At 48.9% G+C, this 27,782-nt stretch overlaps 1 protein-coding gene across 1 annotated transcript in view; it reads right to left on the bottom strand.

Moving 5' to 3' along the window:
* Positions 1-22,195, bottom strand: part of GAB2 (GRB2 associated binding protein 2) — a 107,012-nt gene extending 84,817 nt beyond the window's left edge. The window contains exon 1 of the mRNA XM_068420912.1: positions 22,075-22,195. Coding sequence (XP_068277013.1) covers positions 22,075-22,146 — 72 coding nt within the window. The 5' untranslated portion in view covers positions 22,147-22,195. The remainder of the gene's footprint in view (positions 1-22,074) is intronic.
* Positions 22,196-27,782: the final 5,587 nt, after the last annotated feature.

Raw genomic sequence — 27,782 nt, 5'->3', positions numbered from 1 at the left:
GCTCATGGCAAAGGGTGGAAACCATCTGCCCAGGCTTTCAAGCCGTTCCCCAAACACTGTTCGCTGTGCTGACAGCCGGCGTACCAGCCCTGCTCCCACCAAAGGGCATGGTAAAAGGCAACGGGGATGGTGAACAAAAATGAGCGGATGGGAACGTGGCGGGGGAAAGAGTGGGAGAGATTGACCTGCGATTTGTTTGCTCAGCATCTCCTCTCTGGATGAAGCAATGTTTCACTTGTGGAGGGCAGGAGAGAGGAGCTTGTGTGTGAGAATAAATTGGGGATAGAGGGAGGGGGGCAGCTCTTTGCTCCCCAGTTTTAAAGTCTAGAAGCCAACTTTTCTTGCATCTTGCCCCTTTTTCCCCTCACAGTGACCAGGTCATGGGGCAAGAAAAGAGGACTCGGCATGACACTCCAGCCCGTTTCCTCATGCAGGGACTTCTGGGGGTCACAGGAAGAGGGTGGGTGGTCATCCTGGAGACAATGGTAACCTACGGTAGGGGTTTTAGGTGAGACTTAAAGGCTGCCTTAGACTCTGCCATCTCCATACTCATTCATCCAAAGGAGTAGTACGAAAAAGAGAAAAACCAGGCTGGGAGAACTTGCATCAGGCAGAAAAGATTTCCTTTCCTTGTATTTACACAGCCTTGCATCCATCTGAAAGACATCACCCCCACCCTCCTCACATGATTCCCAAGCTCTCAGATACACTTTAAAAAAAAAAAGGAAGGGAAAAAAATGAAAAAAAGCCCAAACCACCACTCTACAAGCAATATGCTACCAGGACACATGTTTTTGTGCTCACTTGAGCTAAACCTCCTCCACAATTTTTCCTTTAGCCAAATGTTTCTGAGTAGGAGCGCTGGAAAAATAAACTCCCCCGGCGCAGCGGGACGCGGGCGGGCGGCCGGGCTGAGCCGAGCCCTGGGGGCTCGCGGCTGTGGTCGAACCCCCGGGAGCCCCTTCCCAGTCCCCTCCACAGCACAGGCTGTCTGCTGGGGGATGTTGACTGGGAACAAGTGCCTATTGTCCCCTGTCAAGACTGAGAGGCAGCTCAGTAGGGTAAAAATATAATAAAAAAGAGGACTTTCGCCTTCCTTTTTGCCTTTACTTTCACCTTCCAAGTCCACATAAAGACCCAGCTTTGGTTCTTCTGCTTGCATTGCTTTTAAACCTAGATAAGTAGCTCTGAAATGACACGTCGAGAAAATTATTATCATTACCATCTCCAGAACATGTCTCTCCTGTTATTATTTTTCCTTTTTTCACCTTGCAGCACCGCTCCAGCCCACCGCAGGCTGGGGCGGTTTTGGGTGGCACAAGGAGCAGTGAGTGACGCACGTTGCAGGGTTGAAGGTGGCACAAAAGCTGGCAAGTTTGCTGGAATAAAGACCTGGTTTCCAGGGCACGGCTGAAGTAGTTCAAGGCAAACGTGTGCCAACGATTGCAAGGTCCAAACTGCCTTTTAGGAAGAAATCATGGTCAGCTCCGTCAGGGCATGGCTGCAGCTGATGCCCATCTGGTTTCTTCGGTGCCTCTGATTCCCCATGTGGGATAAATACACTGATTTCTCCAAGGCAACGGCTTCTGTGATCCTTGCGTGACATTTGTTGCACATATGCCAATTAATACTAATAAATATGCTAGCACTATTGCTGAAAGGATACACAGAGCGATAAAAAACAAACAGCACTTAGGAAGGACAAGGAGAATAAAAGATGACAAGGGAAAGCAGCAGCGTGGAGTTAATGATCTGAGATCAAACTGAAGGAACTAATGGCCTTTTTTTCACGACGTAGTTAAGTCTATGAATATTGAAAACCTTGTCCAGAAATCCTCCAGCAGGGAGGCCCATGGCAAGTCTAACAAGTGAAGAAAAGAATTAGCAGCCGCTTCCCCTGGGGAAACAGGGACACTGTCAGAGCCTGGCTCATAAAACGACCATGAGGATGAGAAAACCCTATTATTTTCAATATCCTGCTGCAGGATGAAAGACAGCCCTGAGCGCGCATGAAACGCCGGCATCCCTGGGGCAAAAGACCCCAGAGGCCAAATTCCACTCAGGCTCAGCAGCATCCGCCCATCCTCATCCCCCCAAGCTCCCTCCCCGAGCGTCCGTGGAGGGTGACAGTCAAGGGCTCTGCAATGCAAATCCATCACGGAGCCATTTCAAGTCAGACGAGGACCCCGAGCACATATTGATCAATTTTATTTCCAGCAGACAAGGCCTTCCCCCATGTTAAAAATAAACCCCTAAAGGCTAATTCAGCATGTCGCAACAAGTCGGATGAATCCACCCAAGCGGTCTGGTACTGCTTGGTGTTTTATCCTCTATATCCCTTGGTCATGAACCTGGACAAGGTGCGTTAAGGACCGGCTGCTTGTCCCCCTGACCCTGCTCCAAGGCATCGGCATTTGCAATCAGTTCTTTTTATGGCTGGTTCCTTTTATTTCTAAGGCATCTGCCATTAAACAAGACTAATTAACGCAACAGGAAGACGAGGTTCACCTCAATGTTGCTGGGTACCAGCAAGTCTTAATCTGCACAGGAGGAGGTGAGGTCTTTGGGAGCATCCTTGGGCAGATGCTGCCCAAAGTGTGTCCCAAGCAATCCCTGGGAGCGGGCACAGACTCCAGTTCATTTGGGGGATGATATTAAGAAGCTCATTTTGCCTTAGAGCAAGTATTGCTCTGGCATCGCTACTCATCTGTTGATGATATTCCTCCAGTGCTGGAGAGAAGCGCAGCCATTTCTTCGCAAAATAGAAAGACAGAGCGAGGTGAAGGCTGGTCTCTGGGAAAGCTGATGCAGAAACCAGATTCACTGGACAGAAATGTGCCCCTGCTGCTTGGCTGGAAGCAATCAGAGTCGCGGGGTCTCTGGAGGGATCTCTGCTTTCCTGGGAAGGCCAACGTTTAAAGAATCAAAAAGCAGACACAGCAGTTCTGAGCTCCCTGGGACTTTCCAAGCTTTTTTGGGTAGTTTTGGCTACGTAAATGATTTTTGGTTGCAAACCCTTACAGTTACAGACCCAAATTCTGATCCTAATGGCAAAGACCAAAGATTTTCCCACACGTTGAGCAAATGACCACGACTGTGGGTTGCATTTGTACAGGACCACAGGTGTAGAGGAGGGGTTCAGCAGCACCCTCACTTGATCAAAGGATCCTTCACAGGTCACAGCAACCAAAGATTTGGTCCAGAAGCTTTACTGAAATACAGGCTGAACTGACCCAAAGCAAATCAGCCTCATCTCTACTCCTGGCTTGTTGAAGCCACGTGGCACTTGCTAGATTTACCCTTCTGGCTTAGGAATGAAGTTAAGATTCGGTCCAGTTTAATAAATATAAGCCTGATGGAGATCTGTGCGATCTGCCCTCTGTGTCTTCCTCACGCCTAGGCCAAGAAGATGACTTGGAGCACCTGCTCCTCGTGGTGCAAGGGCTGATGGTTCCAGTGAGGTGCACGAGAGCCTACGCCACCGCGAGCCCCATCCTCCTGCAGCTGGATGCTCACAGGACTCTTCTGCCCATTTAAAAAATGCTTTTTGGATGTAAACCCCCATGAAACACCATCGCTGTGGACTCAGATTGCAATTTCTCACACCACCACGTGCTTCATGGGCTGGTATGGTACAACTGAAAGTATTTTTAAAAAGCAACTAAGTACCTTTGAATTCCTACAGTGGGATTTATGTCAGCCAGGAACTGAACACAGGTCTCCAAAAGGTATCGTTTGATTTATTTCAAGGAGAACAAAGGAGGTTTTAGAGAAGGACATGTAGGTTATGGAGAGCAGCATGCTACGGGCAGAGCTGAACCACAGTCCCAATATTGCCCTGGCACTGATACTCATCTGTTGATGATATTTGTCCAGCACTGGAAGAAAGTGTGGTGATTTCCATGCAAAGTGGAAAGACGGAGCAACATGAAGGCTGGTCCAGCCACCTTCAGCTTAGAAGCAAACTCACACTTGCATGCAACAGGCAAAAAAACCCTCAGTCTGCTAAGAAAAGCAGAGACAGGCTGGGTAAACTGAAAATGTCACCAGCAAACTCAAGCCCTGAGTCCCTTCTTGCTGGTCTTCCTTAAGCAAGTTAAAAAAAAAGGCGATTGATTTTTAAAAACTCATTTGCTTCAGCACTCCAGGACATGGCCTTTTTATTACGAAATGGTAGAAAAGGATAGAAAAAATAATTAGCCTTTCTTTTTGTTTAATAAGAGCCCTTAAACCACTCAAAGGACTTGCAACTGCTGAGATAACTGTCCTGATTTCAGAGAGGACGGGTGTGGGTGGCACCTCCCGGCACCGAGGGGACGTTTGTATTGGCAGCCGAGGCAGAAAGCCTCCACACAACCTAGGGAAAAGGGGAAAAAAAAAAGAAAGAAAGAAAAAAAACCCACCCTGCAAATAAACAAAAGCATTCCTAATAAACTGGAAATGTCATACTACATCAGGGATCACAAGATCGAGCCCAGAAAGGTCCAAGTGGCAAGAACACGCTGTTAAAAACAGATGGGAAAAACAAGCCGGGAAAAGTTGAGACTGTTTCTGAACTTCTGTTCCTGACATGGGTTTTAGAGCTGGTGCTGGTGTGGCTGAGGAGACCGTGGGGTGAAATACCAGCCACCTGCATTGTCCCAGTAATCCCTGTGGAAACCTTAAAGCAGGAAGACAGAGGAAAGAGTTTGACACTAAAATCCCTAATCAACCACTTCAGAAATGTAGATTTTTTCCACCTTCCCAAGCCCAGGCCCACCACATGTGGAGTCAGGTTAACAATACTGCTTTTTTGTATCTTGGCCTTGGTTTTGTGGAGTCCTGCTTGGAACAGGGGGTTGCTCCTCACGGCATGGCTGTGTCAAGGTAGAGGTTCAGGGTGGGTTCCTGGGATGCTCTGCAGCACGGAGATGGCCATGTTAACCTTTCTGTGCTCATTCCTGCTCATCTTAAGATGGACTTGCAGAGGTGGCTCTACTCAGTGTCATAAAACCAGGTCCTCAGCGAGCAAAATGCAAGTAACACGCTGGGAAAAGCGGGTTCCTGCTGACAACCCCCTAAATGTTGGGAATTAGATGAAAAGGAGAAAGAAAGACTAAAATAAAATGGAAAGATGAGTGTAACAAAACGTGCAGCCTGCAGAGAGCTGTGGAGAGGAATCCTCCGAGCCTGCCACCTCCCGGCTCAGCCCATCATCCCGAAGGAGAGTGGAGATAAAGCTGCTGATGACAAACTCTTAAGATACACCAGATGGTATCAGCTATTCCTTGAGACTGTCAGAGACTGGCCAACATAATAAAATAACAGAAGTTTGCTGTGTTTTTTTTTTTTATTTTTTTATTTTTTTAATGCCTTCCCCCACTTCTGAGCACATGAAGACAGAGCTGGAGCCAACACAGCTCTGGATGCAAGGAGCCCTGTTTGGGGTCCACACTTTCCAGGAGCTCAGACGCATTCAAGCCAAGATCTATTATTTAGAGAAAGGGGGTCTAGCCTGGAAGAGCTGAAAAACTTTTGAGCTCCAAAACCTGGAAGATCTCAAAAATATTTGTAAATATTGGGGTTTGGCTCAGGTGCCTTTCCAAACAGGAGGAGCGTGTGTGTGGGGGACACTTTCCAAAGCTCAAACCAAATGCTCTTCTGAAATTTAACAAGTTCAACTGATTTCCTCTATTATTTTGCATTCCTTCATGCTCTAGGTTCCAAGAGATGCTTAAATATCCAAGCGCAAAGGCTGTCAGCACAGCTTTTCCAGCCCAGCAGGAAGTAGGAGATATCTCCAGGGAGAGCCTATTTTTGGAGAGCTATCCAATTCCAAACTAAGCCTTCAAACTTTTTGTTGTTGTTATTTGGATTAAGACGGCAGAGTAGGAGAGCCGAGGCATTCCCACAGCAGATCACATTGCTTCTCACACTGCCTGCGTCTCAGTGGTGGGAGGAAGGTCTTTGTATGGATGTAGGACATGGCTGGAAATCCACAGCTAAGGTCCTGGAGGTTTTTGAGGTCCCAAGCTGATATGTGGGCAACCTGAGATTTGGATACAGTTACATTTAAATTTCAAAAATTGGTTCTTAATTCTGCACATCTTATCTTGCCTGAGGCCAGGATGGATGGAGAAGGCTATTTTCCCTTTTACCCATAATATTCCAAGTGAAAAACATGTATATGACAAAGAATTGCATTACAACAGCTTTGCACATCACCCAACACACCTGTAGTATCAGAAGCCAAGAGGAGGACACCCCAGAGCCCCACTGCTGAGCAACTGGATTACACTAAATTAATTGCATCATCCAGTGTTGGTTTTTTTCTTTTACAACTCCTATTTTACATGTTAAAAAACATTTAATAGCCATCCCTCAGCTTATTCTTTAAGATTAATAAGTCAAACCAGAAACACTAGGGAGTATGTAATAAAAGAAAATAAAAGACTAAAAAACCTTTGGCTGAATTTAATATCTACTAGAATCCTTAGTCACGATGGAAACGTATTTATAACCACAAACCTCCACTAAATTATCTTAACAGCCTCTAGCTGTTGCGCTGATGGCCAAAACAGCACACTAAATTACCCTCTCACCGTACAAAATTATACGCATAGCTATTATACCATGTTTTAGTCCCAGCCTCTCAAAAGCAGAGCAAGATTTACTCTTATTACCCAACCAAGTTCACCCACCAGCACACACGTGTGCACTGCCACGTGTTTACTCCCAAAACAGAGTAAATCCACTGATTTCTGCAATGTGGCACAAACCCACTGCCAAGCCCACAGCGAATGCAGCGCTGGCAACAACCGCTCGCCTTTTCCTCCTCCTTTCCCACGTCTGATTGACTTTCCACTCCTCAGATTTTCCTGTCTGGCAGTTGGACTGAGTTTTTAAGCAGACTGAATTCACTCCTAACCTCATCCAATTGACTTCAAGGCAAGGCACACGCGAGGTGAACTTGGCTCAGAAAACTTGGACTTTCTCAACACGAGAGTCCAGGGACAGAGCATGCCGGGATGCAGCCTAGAAATAAGTAAGATGAAGATGAGACTGAAGGATGTTGGTGACTGGTACCCAGCTCTGCGATGGACTTGGTGCAGACCCTGAAAGATTCACTTAATTGTTGTACACTTTAATTTCCTATTTATAAAGCAGCGGCAGCGAAGACCCAGGAGTCCAGCAAGGGTGGAAAGGTTGGAAACCCACTGAGTGTCCGACCCCTTGCATCAACTCTTTGCTCTGTTGGGGTGTGCAAGGCTAAAATCATTTGTGTTTGCAACCCACCTCAGTGCTATAATGCCAAGACCCTGTAATATTCAGGATAGGTGGATGAATATTAGTGACAGAGTTGAAAATGCAAGGAGCAAAGCTTTGAGGAAATAAAATGAACCCAAGCCCAGCCCACACCACTGGGCTCTGGATACAAAAGGATAAAGGTGGGAAAATGGGAGAAGCAGATGTGATAATATCCAGGAATATACACCAACCGGGAATGGAAGTCTGAGATACAACTTGGAGAGCACTGCAGCTGCATTTCTGATTGTGCTTTGGTGTCCGGTTTTCTAGCAAACTGATAGTTTATTTTTTTAAAATATCTATAATTAGTCAAAACTCTTCCATGCTTTGAAGGAAACAAATCCAAGGTTTTGACCAGGCTCTTCCACACTTTATAAAAGAAGTTTAAATCTTGCCTAAATTACAGCTGATTCAGCAGTCATGCATGCAGCACGGGGGAGCATGTAAACCCCAAACACGTCGTTCTGGCTTCTCACCTTCCTCCACAGCCCGAGCTATGGTTGATTAGTGGGAGACTTCAGGTACAAAGAAATGCAAAGAATAGGCTTTAAAAGCTCATTTTCTTAATTACAAATGCAAATCTTGAAGTTTCTCATCCCCAAGTGGTACTCAACAACTCGATCCTATCTGAAATAACAAGCACGTCAGAGCACCAGGTCCACGCTTCACCCCACCTAGCCTTAATGACAGCATTTTACAGCATCGAGTGGGTCGGGGCAGACTCTCCCAAGAAGTAGGATGGACAGTGAAACATTACGAACAGAATATTTTCATCAAACACTCTAGTTAACTAAAAACTCATACAAAAAGCCTCATGAACATCCTACGCGTAACACAGGACAGAATTTGCTTTACGTCCCTTTTTCAGTTCCAACCCAGATCAATGCATGAGGCCCAGTTTCCATCTGTCCCAAGACAAATACTCATTTTTAGCTACACTGTGAACATCTAACACATACTATTGAGCATAGAGTATTTTGTGAAGCACCATCCACAACACCAGCTTGTAAGATGCCCCACCTTCTGCTGCACGTGAAGTGCCTTCAGTATTAACACTTGCAGACAACCTTCTTCTCTACACATGACTCTGTCTTCAAACCTCGTTCCTCGGTACACCTCCCTGTGACAGCACATGATACATCAGCCCGTCTGCATGCCAGCTGGCTGTACTGATTTGATGCTAAAAAGAGAGTATTGATTGATTCCCAGTCGAAGCCTCAGCCAACGTGTTTTGCAAGTGTTTGAGACAATGGCCTGATCCTTTCAGGCCCTCCCTCGGGTTGACTTTGAAGGCAGTGCAAGGCAGGACTCAAAACATGGCTCTGGGAGCAACTCCATGGGTATGGTGCTGGATCTAGCTAGTCTCTGACCAAAGCACATCCTGTTGCAGGTGGAAACACTCTGAAAAGGCAGGTGAAGGGAGCCCCATCACTAGGAAAGACCTGTCCTCAACTGCTTGACTGGTTTAAACCTCAGAACACCAATTTTGCTCCTTTCTAGTGTCTTCTTCATGGTATCAACTTCTATTGTTGCAGATATTTGCATTACTCACATCTCTTCTCCTTTAAAAGGTGTCAATTCAGATTTAGTAGGAGGAGGCATGTCTCTCATCGCACATCTACAGCGGAGGCAGAACTTGCTGAAGGATGCAGAAACAAAAAGACCTTACAAGCTTTAACACCTGTGACCGGCTCCTCTTCTACGTTTGATGCTGAGGGATCAGAAGTGTCTGATCACCTCTCCTGGGTGCAAATCTCACCTCTCCAAGGGGGGGTTCAGGTGATGGGGTGGGACACCCCCTCTCTTTGGTGATGTGCCAAGAACTCTGGGCCACCTCCTGGGAGAAGGACCCTGGAGTGCTCCCATAAGAAGTCCCACAAGCTAAGCTAAAAATGCTGGCCCCCTCCTCTGCCTGGACAGCAGCCCTGTGGGCTTTTATCAGGGCACATTCTCATTCAGTTTCTTTGGAAGGTGGCTGTTCCTCACCGTTTCGGAGGCCTGTCCTGTAAAGCTTTCCCAGGCTCCTAATCACTCTCGTCACCCTTCTCCAAAGACTCTGGTGTCAGGGGTCCACCCACACACACATTGCTGCAGGATAAAGTCCTGATCACTAGCAGGAAAAGTCCCTGCTCCCTGCCTTGCCTCACTCTGTGCATGCAGAGTGGGCTCAGAGAGGGATCCATACAGTCAGGGCTAGGCTCAAACCTCAATCCCCAATTTCTAGTCTCCTGCAGGGACCAGCCTGAATAATTTTTTTGATCGATGGCCAGCTGAATACGAGCCACCAGTGTGCCCAGGTGCCCAAGGCGGCCACCAGCATCCTGGCTTGTATCAGAACTAGTGTGGCCAGCAGGACTAGGGCAGGGATCGTCCCCCTGTACTCAGCACTAGTGAGGCTGCACCTCGAATCCTGTGTTCAGTTTTGGGCCCCTCACTACAAGAAAGACATTGAGGTGCTGGAGAGAGTCCAGAGAAGGGCAATGAAGGTGGTGAAGGGTCTGGAGCACAAGTGTGATGAGGAGCAGCTGAGGGAACCGGGGGTGTTTAGCCTGGAGAAAAGGAGGCTGAGGGGAGACCTTATCGCTCTCTACAACTGCCTGAAAGGAGGGTGTAGTGAGGTGGGGTTGGTCTCTTCTCCCAAGTAACAAGTGATAGGATGAGAGGAAACGGCCTCAAGTTGTGCCAGGGGAGGTTTAGATTGGATATCAGGGGAAATGTCTTCACCAAAAGGGTTGTCAAGCACTGGAACAGGCTGCCCAGGGCAGTGGTGAAGTCCCCATCCCTGGAGGGATTTAAAAGCCGTGTAGATGTGGTGCTGAGGGACATGGGTTAGTGGTGGACTTGGCAGTGCTGGGTTAACAGTTGGACATGATGATCTTAAAGGTCCTTTCCAATCAAAATGGTTTTATGATTCTATGATTTCTCAGCATCTTCCTCTTGGCACAGCCAGGAGGATCCCATACACTCCTTGTCCTTCCTTACATCCCATCTCTTCTGCTTTTCTTCTTTTTCTTTCACTTATTTATTCCCTCTCTCAAAGGCTTCAAGCCTGCCACAATCACAGACCGCTCACTGTCTGCATGGCTGCCACTATGGATAAGACCAGGCTGGAGGTAGAAGCAGGGCTCAGCTGCCAGCTCCGCTCGCCTCTCTCCTGCCACCCTGGCCCTGCGCCCTGACCTCCGAAACAATGAGCCCTTCTATTCCCCATCGCCCCGCTGGAAACTCCAGTCTGACATTGTGCGGTGGACAGCGGGTGAGGGAGGCAGGGAAGGCGAGAGGGAGGGAGGGAGAGCACAAGCTGTGAGTTATCAGTTCTTCTTGGCTCAAAGCAACCGAGGTTTTCCTGGGAGCTTCCTATATGGAGGGAGTCATTGAGGAACAACACAGAGACCCGGAATCAAAGGAGCTGTGTGCGGTGTTGATGGCATGGAAGCAGAGAAAGGGCATTGATTGTGTTTGCCCCTTCCTGTGCTGGATGGCTCTCAAGCACAGCACCCATGTGAAAGCAGCGTGAGAAGGGAGGAGATCTGGAGGTGCCGAGGTGGCCTCTATAGGGGTGGTGAGTGGGACTTTGCAAGGGAGAGGCAACTAAGGAGTACAGAAACCCTGCGCTGGATGACACAATCTTCCCTTCTCCATGGGGCACTGTTTCAAGCCAAGAGCATCCAGGGAACCGTCAAAACCCATGTATCCCCCCTACAAATAAACAACAAAAAACCCAAAAGATGTTTAGATAAGTATGTGGATGAAGATCTGCAGGAAAGATCAATAGCAATGACTAACAACCCCATTTAACATGATTACTGACATTACTATGAGATAAAAAAATGCAGACAAATATAAGCATTGCCCAGTTCAACAGCAGCACACAACGTACGTGTGGCACAGCTCTGTGAAGCTGAAAATTTAGAAAACACCTCAAAGTCACCAGAAAAGGGAAAGGAAGGTTTATTCATCAGTTTTGGAAACGAGACATAATCCCCATTTGGGTATTACATGAGGTGGCCAAGGAGTTTGTTTAGCAAGTCAACTTTGGCAGCCACACGTTAAGTACACAAGGATGTTCAGAAGGTCAACGAGGAACCTGAATGGGCGAGGAAGCAGCTGTGATCATCAGCAAAACTTAATCACTGAAAATCTACAAAATTCAAAAGACTGCAAATCTTTGACTCAAAATGTTATTTCCATCTCACCATATGGATGCAGGAGCTGGAACTCCACCAAAGAGATGTCTAAATGCCTTCCAAAGCAAACGCCTTTGGAAAATACCAGGTTTAAATGGAATAAGACGCATAACAAGTACTGAGATGCTATTAGGACAGCATCTTAGATCCAGGAGACATGATGGAAATATTTTGGACATGTCCAAAAGGCATTGGGAAGCAAAAGAAATAATAAATAATAAAAGAAAAACAACCAGAAGATATTTCTGTCAATAGATTACAGGAAAAAGAGAGACCGAACATCCAGGATTTAAAAATTCAGAGGCCACGTGTAGAAGAGTCCAGAGCAGGCAGAGATGGAAAAGCTTTCCAAGCAACGGAAAGGAAGAAGCAATTCGAATGCTTAATACAGAAATGTCTAAGAGCTGTTCTCAACTGCTCCTGCCTCAAAGCCAGATTTAAAGTATAAATAAAGATGTCCCATTTCTGGCCCAAGAGTGAACCTCCCTTCCCGAACAGGCATCATTTTGGGGTGAGAATATTTACATTTGGACGGAGAAGTTCATTTCTAGGTATTAGTGTAATGCAGACAACCAGACTGATGCAAGATTTCCCAGATCCTAAACTTCTCCAGGAAAACTGTGCAAGAGCTCAGGAAAAAAAAAAAAGGAACCGAATACGAAAAGAGAAATCCAGAGATGAGATCGGCCCCCCCAGGTTGTTGGCATCGAATTATTCCAGATTCATTGGAGAAACAGGCACTGCTGGCTATCTTGCACACCAAGAAACATACCCTTCCAGCAATCATATTTTCCTCACGTTCTTTAAAGGCACAGCTTGCAAGCTACAGACGACCATGAGCTTTGTTTTAGACTGAGGCTGATTTTTATTTATTCATTTTTTAAAATTTATTTATTATTAAATTTAAACTCAGCACATATTTAAATTGCTGTACAATCGATGACATCTGTAGGACTGCACTGTGCAGGTTTGCACGCTGACCTTGAGGAATCCCTCTTCGTGTATTGTAAAACCAGGTGGTTGCAGGCATACCTTAGGTGCAAGCGTGTTTGCCTGGAGGCATGCACATGGTCTGGATCGCTTCTTGAGGCCTCAGGTCTGTTCTCTGCCATTTCACATGCTGAATATTTGCCTTTTCTGTTGTGAATCATGAATAAGAAAGAAAAGAGATGCTCTACAGTGACTGCAGCTATGCAGCCTCCCGTGTTCACTACCAATTTGCTGCTGGTTTAATCTGTGATAATCACAAAGCTGGTTTCACGGGGCAGCAAAGTGTTGATCCAGTTTCTCCAGATTTAGAGTGAAAAAGCCTAAGGAGAAGCAAACCCACCCATCCCTCTGCAAGAGTCAGACCTAGACTGCTTTGCACCAGCATTTCCAGGCCAGCAACTCTGAAAGCTTCTGCCTAAAAACTCTTCCCTCTGTACCCAGCACTGGTGAGGCCACACCTCGAATCCTGTGTTCAGTTTTGGGCCCCTCACTACAAGAAAGACATTGAGGTGCTGGAGAGAGTCCAGAGAAGGGCAATGAAGGTGGTGAAGGGTCTGGAGAACAAGTGTGATGAGGAGCGGCTGAGGGACCTGGGAGTGTTTAGTCTGGAGAAAAGAAGGCTGAGGGGAGACCTTCTCGCTGTCTACAACTACCTGAAAGGAGGGTGTAGAGAGGTGGGGGTCAGTCTCTTCTCCCAAGTAGCAAGTGATAGGACGAGAGGAAATGGCCTCAAGTTGTGCCAGGGGAGGTTTAGATTGGAGATCAGGGAAAATGTCTTCACCAAAAGTGTTGTCAAGAATTGGAAGAGGCTGCCCAGGGCAGTGGTGGAGTCCCCATCCCTGAAGGGATTTAAAAGCCATGTAGATGTGGTGCTGAGGGACATGGGTTGGTGGTGGCCTTGGCAGTGCTGGGTTAACGGTTGGAATTGGTGATCTTAAAGGTCCTTTCCAAACTAAACGATTCTAAAAGCATCCAGTCATGGTGGGATATTAACACAGTGGTGTGTAAGGGTGTAAACAAGTCATTTCTAACACCCATGACTTCTCAGCTGGGATGAGAGACTGGAAAAGGCAAACAAAAACCCAACCCAGCCTTTCACTGCTCGGCTCCTTTCGAGCCCACAGCACTGCATGCTGGGGAAGGACCAGAGATGAGGCACAGATATCATCTGATGTGCAAACAAGAATGAGTTTTTTCTTTCTCCAGCTATTTTTACTATTTGAACAGAATTACAGGAACCATTGCTGGGCTGTGGAGACACCAAATGAAACGCTGGAGGGTCGGTCTGCTCCTGGCTTATGGATTTGCACTGCCCAACACAAGGAGTGCTACTGTAGGTGCTGCTCAGTGACCCATAGCAGAGGTCCAGGATGCTCCAGGAGGCTTTCTGGATGCTCAGCAGCTTTGGGAGCCTCTCCAGAGCCAGGTGCCCTGGCTGGTGGCATGGCCCAGGCTCTCAACAGCCCCATGGCAGAGCCAGGCTTCCCACTTGCAGCTCCAGATGAGGAAATCACAACAGCCTGTATTCACACAACGCCTCTCGGCCAAACGATATGCCTAGGTGTGCCACAATTAAAATTCCATAAAATTACCCAGCCAAAGGACAGTGTGGGATAATAAGCATTTGCATATTGTTGATCCTGGGCTTAACCTCTTTTTGCCCAAATCCTTGGCAGGATGGGTCTATCCCGTGGAGAAGGGCTGAGAGGTGAAGGGGAGGCAAAACAGCAGCGACAGCGGTTCAGAAACCTCCTTTCAGCTCTATTGCTGCTCTCCGTGCACCTCAAAGTAAATCAAAGTCTCTCTTCCTCATTTCTCCCACCTCTTGAGACAGGGATAAATACATCAGAACAGGTTGCCCAGAGAAGCTGTGGCTGCCCCCTCCCTGGCAGTGTTCAAGGCCAGGTTGGATGGGGCTTGGAGCAACCTGGTATAGTGGAAGGTGTCCCTGCCCATGGCAGGTGGGTTGGAACTAGATGATCTTTAAGGTCCCTTCCAACCCAAACCAGTCTGTGATTCTATGATTTAGTCACCACTGTCAGGTGCTGTAAGATCCACCTAAGCATTACGATAGGGAAGTGAGACTTTACAGACTTGAAAGGGCTACCAAAAGGGAGGGCAGTTTCAATTATTCAGAATTTCAAAATATTTTGGATCAACTCATCTCAGAGAGCCCCCAGACCACCCGGGCAACTTCCCCATCTAAACCTTCTCTGCACCAGTTGCAATCCCTTTTCGTAGCTTCCCACATCCCCAGCAGCCTGCGAGCAGCTCGGAAATCCCTGGCTGAGGTAGAAGCGATAAAGCCAAGTTGAGTTCCCAGCAGTGGGAATGACCTGAACACAAGCGCAGCCAAAGCACTGCCTTGCTCCTTGCCTCAATTTCCCCATCTGACCAGACCCTTTAGGGCAGATGTAGTCTCACAAAACACCCATCGCATCGAGCCCAATCCCAGCCGCGTCAGCTGCTACTGTAATCCAAATAAATAATATTTGCTCTGCCTTTGAGTCACTACTATAAATTATGTGCTTCGGTCTGGTAAACACTGTTACATCACCTTTTGCATCTGACACTTGCTAAAAGAAAAAGAGAGGGGAAAAAAAAGGGTTTCAGTATCACTTCTGCTCTCTTCCAAAGAGAAACGAAGCCAGCTTCCTCTTACGGTTTCCTTAAGTATTGTTTGTCTTTCTTAAGTTCAACCTGTGCTTTACCACCATCAATCTTTTACATCCACTGTGGACTTTGCCAGGACCATCGGCCAGCTCTGAAGTCATGACAAACAGCTGAAGATTCACTCAAGCTGTATTAGCAAAGCCAAAGCACCAGGAAAATACACCGGTTTCACTCCCCGCACAACACGTGGACTCCTTACCTCTACGGACACGTGCACCTCGGCCGATGCAATGCCTCGGGACGACATGCAGGTTAGCCCTGACCAAACCAGTTTGAGTTTCAGCAGCTGAAGAGCTGCCCTAACACAGCACATCCTCCAGGTTGCTCGTGTTGGTAGAAAACAAAACAAGGACTATCCACCTGCGAGGGGAGCTGAGCTAAAGCAGCTATATTGCTTCCTCGATTGGTGGCTCCACGTTGCGCTATACCACTCAGAAATGTTGGGTTGGGGGAACCTCAGAACGTCTCTAGTCCAATCTTGCATTTGAGGTGGGACTAGATCAGGTCAGCTGGGATTTTCTCTAACCAAGTCTTGAAAACCTCCAAAGACTGAGACCCTGCAGCCTGTGAGAACCTGTTCCTCTACACCACGACCCTCCTACTGGAGGAGCTTCCCCAAGACCCAACTCGAACCTCCAAAGCTGGTTTGTGGTTGTTGCCCCTTTTTTTTTGTCACCTGCTACAACTGAGAAGAGTTTGATTCCATCATCCAAGTATCTGTGAGTTATTGGCGCAAGAGTGTTATGATGACAATATACCCCCATCTGACTGTCCCTGGAAGATGTTACAGTGGGAAAAGGAATGCACCCCCACACCCAAACAAAATGACCCCGAGAGAAGGTTGCTGGGAAGAGGTTGTGCATTTTGACTCATCAGCAATGATGCAGCAGAGAAACAAGTTATGGGGCATGACCTTCGTGCAGCGTTGCACAAGAGAGGTGGTGCCACAGGAGCGCTGGCGAGCACTGCCCTTGCAAGAGAAATGCACCCTCTGACCTGCAAAACCTTCTCCGGTGGAGCAAGTGTCCATCCCTCCTCTGAATCATGGGGCAGATGGCAACAGCTAAAACGTCTGATGGTCTTTTTGAATCAAGCCTGGAGATTACATGGGAGGAGCAGGGTGCAGCAAGGCAGCTTGACAGCTGGAATAAGATGCAAAGTCGTGGAGTTCAGTGCTGTCAAAACTTTCTACAAATAACTTGTCTGTACTGGGTCAGAGGACTTCCTGGAGTCCCACCAGCTGATCCGGGTGACGTGATTTGTGCCCTAAAGCCCAGGCTCAAAATCCATAAATTCACCTAAACCAGCACTGGAAGGGACTTTTGGAGAATTTGTCACATATTTTCCATTGCCTCAAACCAGGATCAGCTCTCCTGAAGCACTGTTTGGCCAACCTGCTCTTCGAAACTTCCACCGATGGAGACTCTGAGCCTGTCCCAAGCCATCTGTTCCACTGCTCCCTTCCTCTGGCAATCAGAGGTTAGGAAGTTTTTTTCCTAACACTTGTTTCCCTTACTGCAGCTTGAGCTCAGCATTTCTTGGCCTCTCACCACTGGCCATGGAGAACAGTTTGCTCCCTTCCCCTTTGCAGCCACCTTTGAGATACTCGAGGACTGTTATTTCTCCTCTCAGCCCTCTCATCCCTAGACTAAACATTTCCTTCAGTTTTCCCATGTTTTCTAGGTTTCTGCTCATTTTTTGGTGTTTTTTTCTCTGGAGTCTCTGCAACAGTTTCCTACTTTCGGTAGAGGTGAGCATCCTGAATCAGGCATGGCACAGCTGAACATGAGAGCGATCCATTAAAACTCCTTAGAGAAAAGAGGGGGAAAAAAAATCACTGCTCTGCTTAATACCCATTTTTTGTATTTTGCTGCAAAGTTAAAGGGATGTCCTTTCTTCTTCCCCTGCTCTAAAATTTCATCCTGATTAGCACCGTGCCAAACTTCACCTCGTACCTCCACCATCTGAGCAGTGTAAGACTTCTCTGCTCCAGTGGTACTACTTCAGCCCACATCCTCATTTAATGAGGACATCCTTATCACAGAATCATAGAATCATTTAGGTTGGAAAGGACCTTTAAGATCATCAAGTTCAACCATTAACCCAGCACTGCCAAGCCAACCACTAAACCATGTCCCTCAGCACCACATCTACTCATCTTTTAAATCCTTCCAGGGATGGGGACTCTACCACTGCCCTGGGCAGCCTGTTCCAATGCTTGACAATCCTTTCAGGGAAGACATTTTCCCTGATCTCCAATCTAAACCTCCCCTGGCACAACTTGAGGCCGTTTCCTCTCATCCTATCCTTGCTATGCATCTTCAAGCGGGATATGAAGGGTCTACTTCAGGGCCCAGAAAAAGCTCTTCATCAGGGAGTTACCCCTACGAATCTGGCTGTGATCAGTAAATCAGCTCATTAAATCCCCCTTAACCTGTTCTGCTCACCCCATCGGAGAGGAGCAGGTCTTCCGATGACCTTGATTAAATTGCTTCTGCATGATGTAAAAATGACCGTTGATGCCCAAAGCCACACTCTCCCCCCAGTTAAACCAGTGGGAGGAAAGAAAAAAGCAGTAAAGGATTATAAAGCCAGTGCAAGACGAGAAGCTTTTGTTTGAGTCAGAACTGCAGACATACATCTCAGCCAGACAGAAAATACTCTGACTTCACGGTATATAAATGAGCAGGCAAAGCGCTCTGATTTAACGATAGGAAGCAAAGAGCTCCGCCACAGCGACAGCAGTTATTTTTCACATTGCTTTTTTTGCCAGAGACCCCACCCCTGAAGCCCATCCTGCTGGGCAGCGGACAGACACAAAACACCACTCTAAACCCACGTCTACCTCGGGAGACAACAGACAGGCACGTCCAGAGGGGGAGCACCAGGAGACAGTGAGTCAGTACAGACCAGCACAACGTGCGCTGGTCTCGGCTCATCAGTCACACAACTAAAGCCAATGGTTTTGTTTAGGTTTGGGTTTTTTTTATTATTTTTTTTAATGGGTGTTTTAAGGAGGATCCAGGAGGAGAATTAAAGGACAGTTCTGTCCTTTAATTCTGTCCAGCTTTGTGGCTGTGTACAAGGAGACCCTTCCATGCATGAAAGTTGGAAGGGGAGAAGGTGGGGACAGACTTTTTAGTAGGGGCCTGTTGTGATAGGACAAGAGGTGATGGTTTTAAACTAAAAGAGGGGAGATTCAGACCAGTTATGAGGAAGAAAGGTTTTACCACGAGGGTGGTGAAACACTGGCACAGGTTGCCCAGAAAGGTGGGAGATGCCCCATCTCTGGAAACATTCAAGGTCAGGTTGGAGTGGGCTCTGAGCAACATAGTCTAGTTGAAGATGTCCCTGCTCATTGCAGAGTGGCTGGACTAGATGACTTTTAAAGGTCACTTCCAACCCAAACTACTCCGTGATTCTATGAAGATGTAAAAGTGTTTGACTGAAAAAAAAAATCAAGCAAGTGGATGATGGAGCTTGGTGTCCCAAGCAGAATGGAGATGGAAGGTGGTATTTTGGTTTCTCCGTTACTTTTGACCTTCAATTGTTTGGTTACCTCTTATTATCAATACTACAGTAGCATCTATAGGACTCATCTGAGATCATGGCTAAACTGCCTAGGGGCTACATGGACCCCTGACCCCAGTTACAAGGTCAAAAAGAGGCACAATTCGTCTCAACCTTGAAGCAGTCATCGTCTGATCAGATGAATGACCCCCAATGGAAGAGAAACTCCCAACCCCGGTATTTCCCAGAGCATGGTACAAAGAGGTCCTACATAAAATATCCCACAATCTCACATACACGCAATCCTCTGAAGTGAAACCGAGCAGGTACTGCTGTAAATGCAGATTAATGCTGTGTGGATCAGGTGTGGAGAAGAGTCCCCTTCCCCACCCACTCTGTCTGGCAGTTAGAAAGACAATTTAGCACCTTCCCCTCTTGCCAAGGATCTCCTTGAAAAGTAAAACGAAAACAAAACCAGGCTTACAAAAGCACAGCATTTCAAGGACAGCGTCAGCAACACACCCATGGGCAGACACGTACATTTGAAATGCCCTTGTCAAAGAAAAAATAAATCTATCATCTTCCCTGTGTCCATGCAGCCAGAGCAGGAACTTCAAACCCGATTAGCAGCATCCTGCAGCCCGAGATTCCTCCTTTGAGGTCTCAAAGCAGAATGTAAACTGAAGGCGTAAGGAAAGCGGCAGAGCCAGCAATTCAGCGCCTTCCCTTTGAGTCCGTACAAAAGCCGTGGTGGCTGAAAACTCGCCTTTTGTGCATGAAAACCCAAGTCCAGCCGTGTGAGTTCGTTGCAGATGAAGGCAGGTTTTAGGGGAACAAAGCCATCAGCCTCGGGCTCTACCACATCTACCTGCTCTGAACTACTATCGAAGGCAGAAGGCTCTGGGGAGACCTTCTAGCAGCCTTCCAGTACCTGAAGGGGGCCTACAGGAAAGCTGGAGAGGGGCGTTTTAGAAGGGCAAGTAGTGACAGGACGAGGGGGAATGGTTTTAAACTGAAAGAGGGGAGATTTAGATGAGATATTAGGAAGAAATTCTTGACTGTGAGGGTGGTGAGACACTGGAACAGGTTGCCCAGAGAAACTGTGGCTGCCCCCTCCCTGGCAGTGTTTAAGGCCAGGTTGGATGAGGCTTGGAGCAATCTGGTCTAGTGGAAGGTGTCCCTTCCACTAGATATATGATCATAGTCTCATATCTTAGAATCATATCATAGAATCATAGAATCATAGAATGGTTTGGGTTGGAAGAGACCTTAAAGATCATCTAGTTCCAACCCCCTGCCATGGGCAGGGACACCTTTCCACTGGACCAGGTTGCTCCAAGCCCCATCCAACCTGGCCTTGAACACTGCCAGGGAGGGGGCAGCCACAGCTTCTCTGGGCAACCTGAGATCAACACATCAACGCCCTGAAAGCACAATGCAGTTATAGAAATACTATTATATTAATAATAACGCATTAAAAATCAAAGGGATGGGGCACCAGCAAGCGAAATACAGTCCAAGCTAAGGCCAACATTTTCAAATGCAGCCACCAATGCAGGAAGCCAGCGCAACTGGCGTGACTGGAAGGGAAGTCCCACTGACCGCAGCGCCGGGAGCGCTCCGGCACAGAGATCCCCCTCGAGTGACATCTGCCCAGCATTGCTTCCTGCCCCGCGGAGGCTGCGTGGGACGGCCGGGCACATCTCAGCGCGGCCGCGTTTCCTCTTGGGGGGGAACGGGGATGTTTTGAAAACATAGGTGGCTTGCAAAGCACTTTGGGATGTATCTGGATGAAAAGCACTCTTATGCACATCGATAATTAGCACTAACCGCTGGCGTGTCACACCCTCGCGTAGAGCATTTAGCAGATTTATTCAGCTCTCGCTGGAATGCCGGAGCACAGGCTGGATATTCAGCAGGCGATGTGAGTGCCCTTTCACGGGGCAGATGCTGGGGAGCTAACGATGTTTGATGAGTTAAGGCCACTGGTGACTCAGGATCAGCAATTAGTTGATTTCTGCAGGAGGAAGGTGCTTTGCTCCATTAAGCTAAAAGCATCCTCCACAGTTCAGCATGCACAAAGTCATTCTGTCCAGCTCCCACAAAGCCTGCTGCATACGTTAGTGGGTTGATATCTCTCACGTAAACACCCGTTTTTACCTTTGTCTCAGTACATTTGGGGGGAAAGGGCGCGAAAGAACTGCATTCCCTCGCAACTCCATCCCGCAGCCACCGTGATCCTCCCTCGAAGGGGATCGGGCACACAAGGGAAGGATTGCCAAGAGCGACTGGGAACGCTATCTAATGTGAGGAGATGCAGCCTGTGGGCTGTGCCCATTTTGGACAAGGCTAATAACACCAGCTCATGAACTGGATACCCCTCCAGCCCTACCCTAGCCTGTGATATGGGATTACAGGCATCCACCTCCCTCTCAAGGGTAGGCAGCAATGCTTCCATCAATCAATAACAGGCACTGGGAGGACACCAGCTGCACTTGTTCTGCCTGCTGTTCCCAAAATCCACGCAGGCAAAAGCCACGGGACCACAGGACAATCCGGCTGGTGCCCCCCTGGGAAGTGAGAGCATCCAGCTCTCTCCGGGAGGCTGCGTCCCAGCCAAGCAAAGCCAGAGGCTGGGCACTGGAGTCAGGGAGCAGGACCCCGGCTTCATCGCGGGGAGCGAAGTGCCGAGTCATAGGATGGCAGCTGGACGTAGCCGCGTTCCTGAGCTCTAACGCTCGTGGTGCGCGGCGAGCCCGTCACGGCGGGCGCAAAGAACAGTTATTTCTTTCAACGAGCGGGGAGTGTGACGGAGCTGGCATTTGGACCCTCTTTTTTACAACTTCTTTGAAGTGTTTGATCTCAGCCGCTAAGGACACAAAGGGCTATCGAAGCGCTACTGGTGCTATCTTCAAAGGGTCTGAACGTTCAATGATTAATAGGAACCGCGCTGGGGAGGGGGGAAGCGACCGTTATGGGGGGTGTTGGAGGGGGGGATTCAAGATATATTATGACCTTTACTCTTTGGGCCAAAGGTATTCCCAACCTCCCCTAAAAAACACGCCTTCAAAGGTCCCGGGTGTGCCCGGCCACCGCGGGGCGCAGCAGGAGCTGCCCCAAACCGGGCGCCGGGTCCAGCCCCGGCCATCACCGCGCTGCCACCGCAGAGCCCGGGGATGGGGCTGGGGCTCGGGGATGCTCCGAGATGCTCCCATCCGCCTTCCCCGAGCAGCGGGGAGCCACGACCATCCACCCCCTTCCCACCCCACACCCCGGGCAAGGGGCACCCGGAGCCTCCGCGGCGGCAGGTGCAGCGGGGCGGGCGGCGGCTACCGGAGGAAGAGGGATGGGATGGGGAGGGAAGGAGCGAAGAGCCCGGCTTTCCCGGAGCCGAGACAGAGATGAGATGGGGTGATGTGAGACTTACGTATCTCCGTAACTTCTTCTCCGGCGGTGACTTTCGGAGCCAGCCCGAACAAACCACCTCCCCGCCGCTCATCGCGGCGATCGGGGAGCTGCCTCCGGGCGCTCAGCGCCGGCAGCGCCGGCCCGGGGAGGGCGGAGGGTGGGTGGAGGGATGGAGGGATGGGTGGGTGGAGGGAGGGATGGAGGGATGGGGGGGGGCGGCGAGCGCCTCCCCCCGCCGCCGCCGCCGGGCTGCGAGCGGGGAAGCAGGAAACCGGCTCCTTCCCCGGCTCACCCCGCCCCCCGCCCGGCCCGGCACGGCCCGGCCCGGCCCCGCCAGCCCGCGTTAAAGGTACAAACCCCGCGGGGAAACGGGGCTGCCCGCCCCCCCCCAGCCCAGGAGGGGTTACCTCTCATTCCTGCTCCCCGCCCCCCGCACTCTTATAGTACCTATAGAATCACAGAATGGTTTGGGTTGGAACGGACCTTAAAGATCACCTAGTTCCAACCCCCTGCCATGGGCAGGGACACCTTCCACTAGACCAGGTTGCTCCAAGCCTCATCCAGCATGGCCTTGGACACTGCCAGAGAGGGGGCAGCCACAGCTTCTCTGGGCAACCTGGGCCAGTGTCTCACCACCCTCACAGGCAAGAATTTCTTCCTAAGATCTCATCTAAATCTCCCCTCTTTCAGTTTAAAACCATTCCCCCTTGTCCTATCACTCCATGCCCTTGTAAAAAGTCCCTCCCCAGCTTTCCTGTAGCCCCTTCAGGTACTGGAAGGTGCTAGAAGGTCTCCCCGGAGCCTTCTCTTCTCCAGGCTGAAGAACCCCAACTCTCTCAGCCTGTCTTCATAGGAGACGTGCTCCATATAGAAACTTTATACATACATAACATAGACAATGTATGTCATGAACATGCTCTATATAGAAGCTTTATATATACCGCAGCAGGTGATCTCCTGCAGCGCAGCCCAGCGCTGCCTTAAGTCAGTCACCCCCCCAAAAAAAACCCTCCACTGTAAGGTTTAATCACCCCAGGACCCTTCCCCTCTCTGTATGGAAAAGGTCCTCCTCACCCCAGAAAGGAGAGGCTGTCTGTCGCCCCGCTGCGCTGAGGGGCTCGTCCATGAGATGAAGGTGCCATAGGAAAACAAAGAGGTCAAGCAAGAAACAGCCAACACCAGCGATAGCAAAAACCCTCCTGGAGGGGAAAAAAAAAAAAAAGGAAAAATAAAAAAATTGAGGGGGATCAATAAAAGCTTCATATTTTATTATTGATTTTTAAATAATGGAGCTGTGCCCACTGAAAGGGGATTGGACTGCCACTGGAGTCTCATGCAGACAAGCCGGGTCTCGTATTACAGCATCTTATACCCTGGCTGAGATTAACTATCGTCTTCCAGATCTAGAAACACCATACATTTAAAATTCTGATCTTCTCCCCAGCTGAGGCAGCAATAAAACTTCCCTCCACAGCCCTGGGAGTAGGATTATGCTCTAACCCTCCTTTTGCTCTGTCTCCAAAAACAAAAACCTGGGCATGGTACCCATAAAAGCCGAGTCCTCCCAGCCCACGACATGCTCCCACTCCCCACTTCACTAGGAAAATACAACTTGGGGTTGTTTTCTGGGGCTGGATTTCTAAGATCTGTCTTTATAGGGCAGCTCTGCCCCAAACCTGCTCGGGCACATTCAGCCATCCCTGCCTCAATTTCCCTGCCTGCCCAACCTCCGTGGGCAGGGACGGTCCCTCCTGTGTTTGTGCCGTAGCTGGTGCAATAACAACTCCATGCTGGCTGGATGCTCTCCTCTGTGTCAAACAACAACAATCTTTTACGTAACGCTGCTCGCACGGGGATCTTGCATCACTTGGGAGCGGTGATTACAACTGGCGGTGCCTCTGGGAGGCAGGCAGGACACCTCTTTTCAAGATGGGGACAGCACAGTTAAGCCATATGTTGTTTATCATCTTTGTGAATATGTAAAGGCGGGGAATAACCCCTTAAAGAACAAGGATGTCATCTGTTAGGAATGCATTTTCCCCAACAGCTTTGTTTTTCTTTTTCTGCCAGGGAAATGCAAAGGCTACAAAAAGATTTTTCTACCTTTTCACTGCCCAAAGGAAGGGCTTGGTCCTATTCAAGCGCTGGGCAATCTCTGCGCAGACACCTGCTATGGGCAGATCAGCTCGCCCACACCTGCCAGCGCGGCGTGCGGATGGAGCCGAGAGGAGGGCAGGACAGAGGCCAGCTCTCCGCTGGCCCCGGCCAGCATCGCCTCATTCAGGGCACTGGAGTTGTATCAATTTACGCTGTGCGAGAGTGAGAGCCTGGCCCGCAAACCCTCCTGGGTTAGAGGCACTTTGCGCAGTCGCAGGGAGAACGACGTCCTGGCGACCTGTGCTTGAGGGATCTTCCCAAAACCCAGAGCAACACCAGGGAGGCTGGTGACCTACCGAGGATTTATAAAGACGTAATCGAGAGCAGTTGTTCGCGGTTAACACGCAAGTATCGTGCAAAGCCATTCCGAGGTGTATGTTAATGATTCACGGGTTAGGAATTCGCTCACACTGACACCAGTGCAAAGTGGTATCACTGTGAAAACCAGTCACAGAGAACCCCGTCCGCATTTTTATGTTAACAACTTTCACCACGCGGAGCTGAAGCACTTCATTTGGGCGACGGGTGTTTAAAGAAACGCTCCATAATTATCATCGTGTGAACTGGAATGAATTATTCGACATATTCTGTGACAGCCCTTGGTTTATTACCCCGCTCCCTTGCTGGACTAGTCTTTCTCTCTGCTCATCCCCTATTTTGGATCACATTTACTGACTTGGTTACATCACAGGATATATCTGAACAGTGTCCAAAACATGAAGTACCCCCGTGAATTCTTTTTTTTCACGCCTTTGGCGATGCCTATTGCAAAAACCTGACGCATGTACCTCAGATTGCTGGGACTTGTGGCTGGCAAACGGGTTGATTTTCTATATTCTTAAGTATGTTGCCATCTGAAATGTGAAATATAAGCTCTGTGCAGAAAAACACTTGAAACAAAGACGCTCCATGTGAACATGCCTCCCTAATTCCACCGTGGCTGTACTCAGAGTGGGAACAGTGAGTTAATTCTGGCATCGGGCTGCCAGATTACATATGATCCAATGCATGTAATGTTACGATGCCTTATAATGCTGGCCCCACTTCAAGCATGTGGCCAGGAATACAAATATTATCCCCGATGCCTCTAGGAGTTAAAGACGATGCATGTCATGAACGCAGCTCTGATTTGGCAGCGCTCGCGCGTTCGTAACAGTTTTACCAACTTCAAGCTGTTCTTCCAACCGGCGGCGGAGACTGAACTCAGGCTGGCCCCAGCTGACTGCGTAAATCTCCGGAGTCTGAGCTATCAGCCAGCAGCCTGGGCGGAAAACTGTGAAAACTACATCCCCGTGTTGGAAAAACGCGACGAGGGAGTTATACGAAGCCATCAAGAATCCGTCTCTGCCAGCAGAAGCAACTGAAGGGGGAACAGCAGAATTAGCAGGCGTAGCAAGGGAGAAATTAAGAGATGCCATGTGAGAAACCATATTGCTCACACAAGGGTAAAAAAAACATTTTTCCAAGAAAAAGCCCTTGTGCCGCGTGTTTCATGTGCCGGGGTGCACGGAAAAGTTACCCTTTCTCCTGCAGAAACCTCTGGGGTTTTTAATCATAACCTTCAAGTGTGGTTCCTTGTTCTTGGCTGAAACTGAAATCTGTGAAAAATCAGAACTTCTAAGAAAGAAACCACAATGCCCACCGCTTCTCCTGCCTCCTCCAAATTTATTTAAATGGCCTGTGCCATCTACTGGCAGCTGGGAAAGCTGCAGGCAGAGCAATGCCCCTCCTCGCCCCGGGTCGGTGGTGGAAGCAGCAGGGATGGATGGAGACACGGGGCATTTCCTGGGGATTAGGGACCAGCTGGCTGACATGCTTTGGGCTACTTGCCCCAGCCAGGCACTAATCCCTTGGAAATGCCCTATACTGAGGTTAATATAAACCGAACCATGCTGGGGAGGGGAAAAGGCTTTAAAAACCTGCTGTGCTGCTCGGTGCTACGCGCCTGCTTTTCAATTCCGAGCGAATGCTCAATCTCATGAGATCCAGCTCCACAACAGCACGACCTGACTTTATCTTCACGAAACAGTTCCTGCAGCAGAGCTAGATGGGAGCAGCTTTTTTTTTTTTTTTATTTCATCAAGAATTTTCAAGGTTAAAAAAAAATATAATCATCTCTTTCAAAAACTTGAGTCTTTTCAAGCTTTCCACCCTCTGTAAAAAAGCACAGCAAGCCCCCCCAGAACAACCACAATCAAAGCCAAACCACAAGACAGTCCTTCCCTTCGCATGGTAGGCAGCAGCCCCAGCAGCACTGGCTGTTTGCCGTGAGCGGGGGGGAATAGTATCACAGGATGCTTTGATCAGATAATGAGAAAGTTTGAAGCATCTTCACTACAGCGTTCTGGCAAAGACGGGGGCATCTGAGCTCTGCTGCCTTAATAGAGACTCAAAAAAGAGAGAAGGGAAGAGATGACTCGTGGGTCAGCAGCGTTCAAGGCACACACGCTCCCTTGGACATGGTCCATTTACTAGTGGTGGTGATGGGAAAACGATGGGAAAACGATGGATTAAACCTGCTTTGTCCCCTCTCTCTGTTGGAGATCCTGGCAAAAACCAGCACATCCCATCAAGAATGGATGCAGGCCGCCGGGTAGCACAGGGAAGAGGGCTGAGGTGCTGAGCTGGACAGTGTCCATGGATGCAGCCAGAGGACACTTCCAGTCCTTGCACTTGAAGATAATTAAATTAGTTTCCCTATTTGGGAACCACAGTCCAAGCTGAAGCCCAGTCCCACTTCCCTCACTAAAATGGACACTTAGAAATAATTTTGCCTGGAGCTAAGGGTCTGAAGCACAAATCTGATGAGGAGCAGCTGAGGGACCTGGGGGTGTTTAGCCTGGAGAAAAGGAGGCTCAGGGGAGACCTTCTCGCTCTCTACAACTACCTGAAAGGAGGGTGTAGCGAGGTGGGGGTCAGTCTCTTCTCCCAGGTAACAAGCGGTAGGATGAGAGGAAACGGCCTCAAGTTGTGCCAGGGGAGGTTTAGATTGGAGATCAGGGAAAATGTCTTCACCCAAAGGGTTGTCAAGCACTGGAACAGGCTGCCCAGGGAAGTGGTGGAGTCACCATCCCTGGAGGGATTTAAAAGCCGTGCAGATGTGCTGCTTAGGGACATGGTTTAGTGGTGGGCTTGGCAGTGCTGGGTTAACAGTTGGACTCGATGATCTTAAAGGCCCTTTCCAACCAAAACGATTCTGTGATTCTAAGCTGGGACAGAACACTACTGAAATATTTCTCAGTTTTGGGTTCAGATGGATGAGTTCCTCATGCAAACTCTCCTTCCAGTACCTGAAGGGCCTACAGGAAAGCTGGAAAGGGACTTTTTACGTGGGCATGGAGTGATAGGACGAGGGGGAACAGTTTTAAACTGAAAGAGGGGAGATTTAGATTAGCTATTAGGAAGAAATTCTTGACTGTGAGGGTGGTGGGACACTGGCCCAGGTTGCCCAGAGAAGCTGTGTCTGCCCCCTCCCTGGCAGTGTTCAAGGCCAGGTTGGATGGGGCTGTGAGCAGCCTGGTCTAGTGGAAGGTGTCCCTGCCTGTGGCAGGGGGTTGGAACTAGGTGATC

This window comes from Nyctibius grandis, chromosome 2, assembly GCF_013368605.1.
Source record: "Nyctibius grandis isolate bNycGra1 chromosome 2, bNycGra1.pri, whole genome shotgun sequence".
Taxonomy (NCBI): domain Eukaryota; kingdom Metazoa; phylum Chordata; class Aves; order Nyctibiiformes; family Nyctibiidae; genus Nyctibius; species Nyctibius grandis.
The sequence above is the reverse complement of the archived record's forward strand: the minus strand, read 5'-3'. Positions and strand labels throughout refer to the sequence as shown.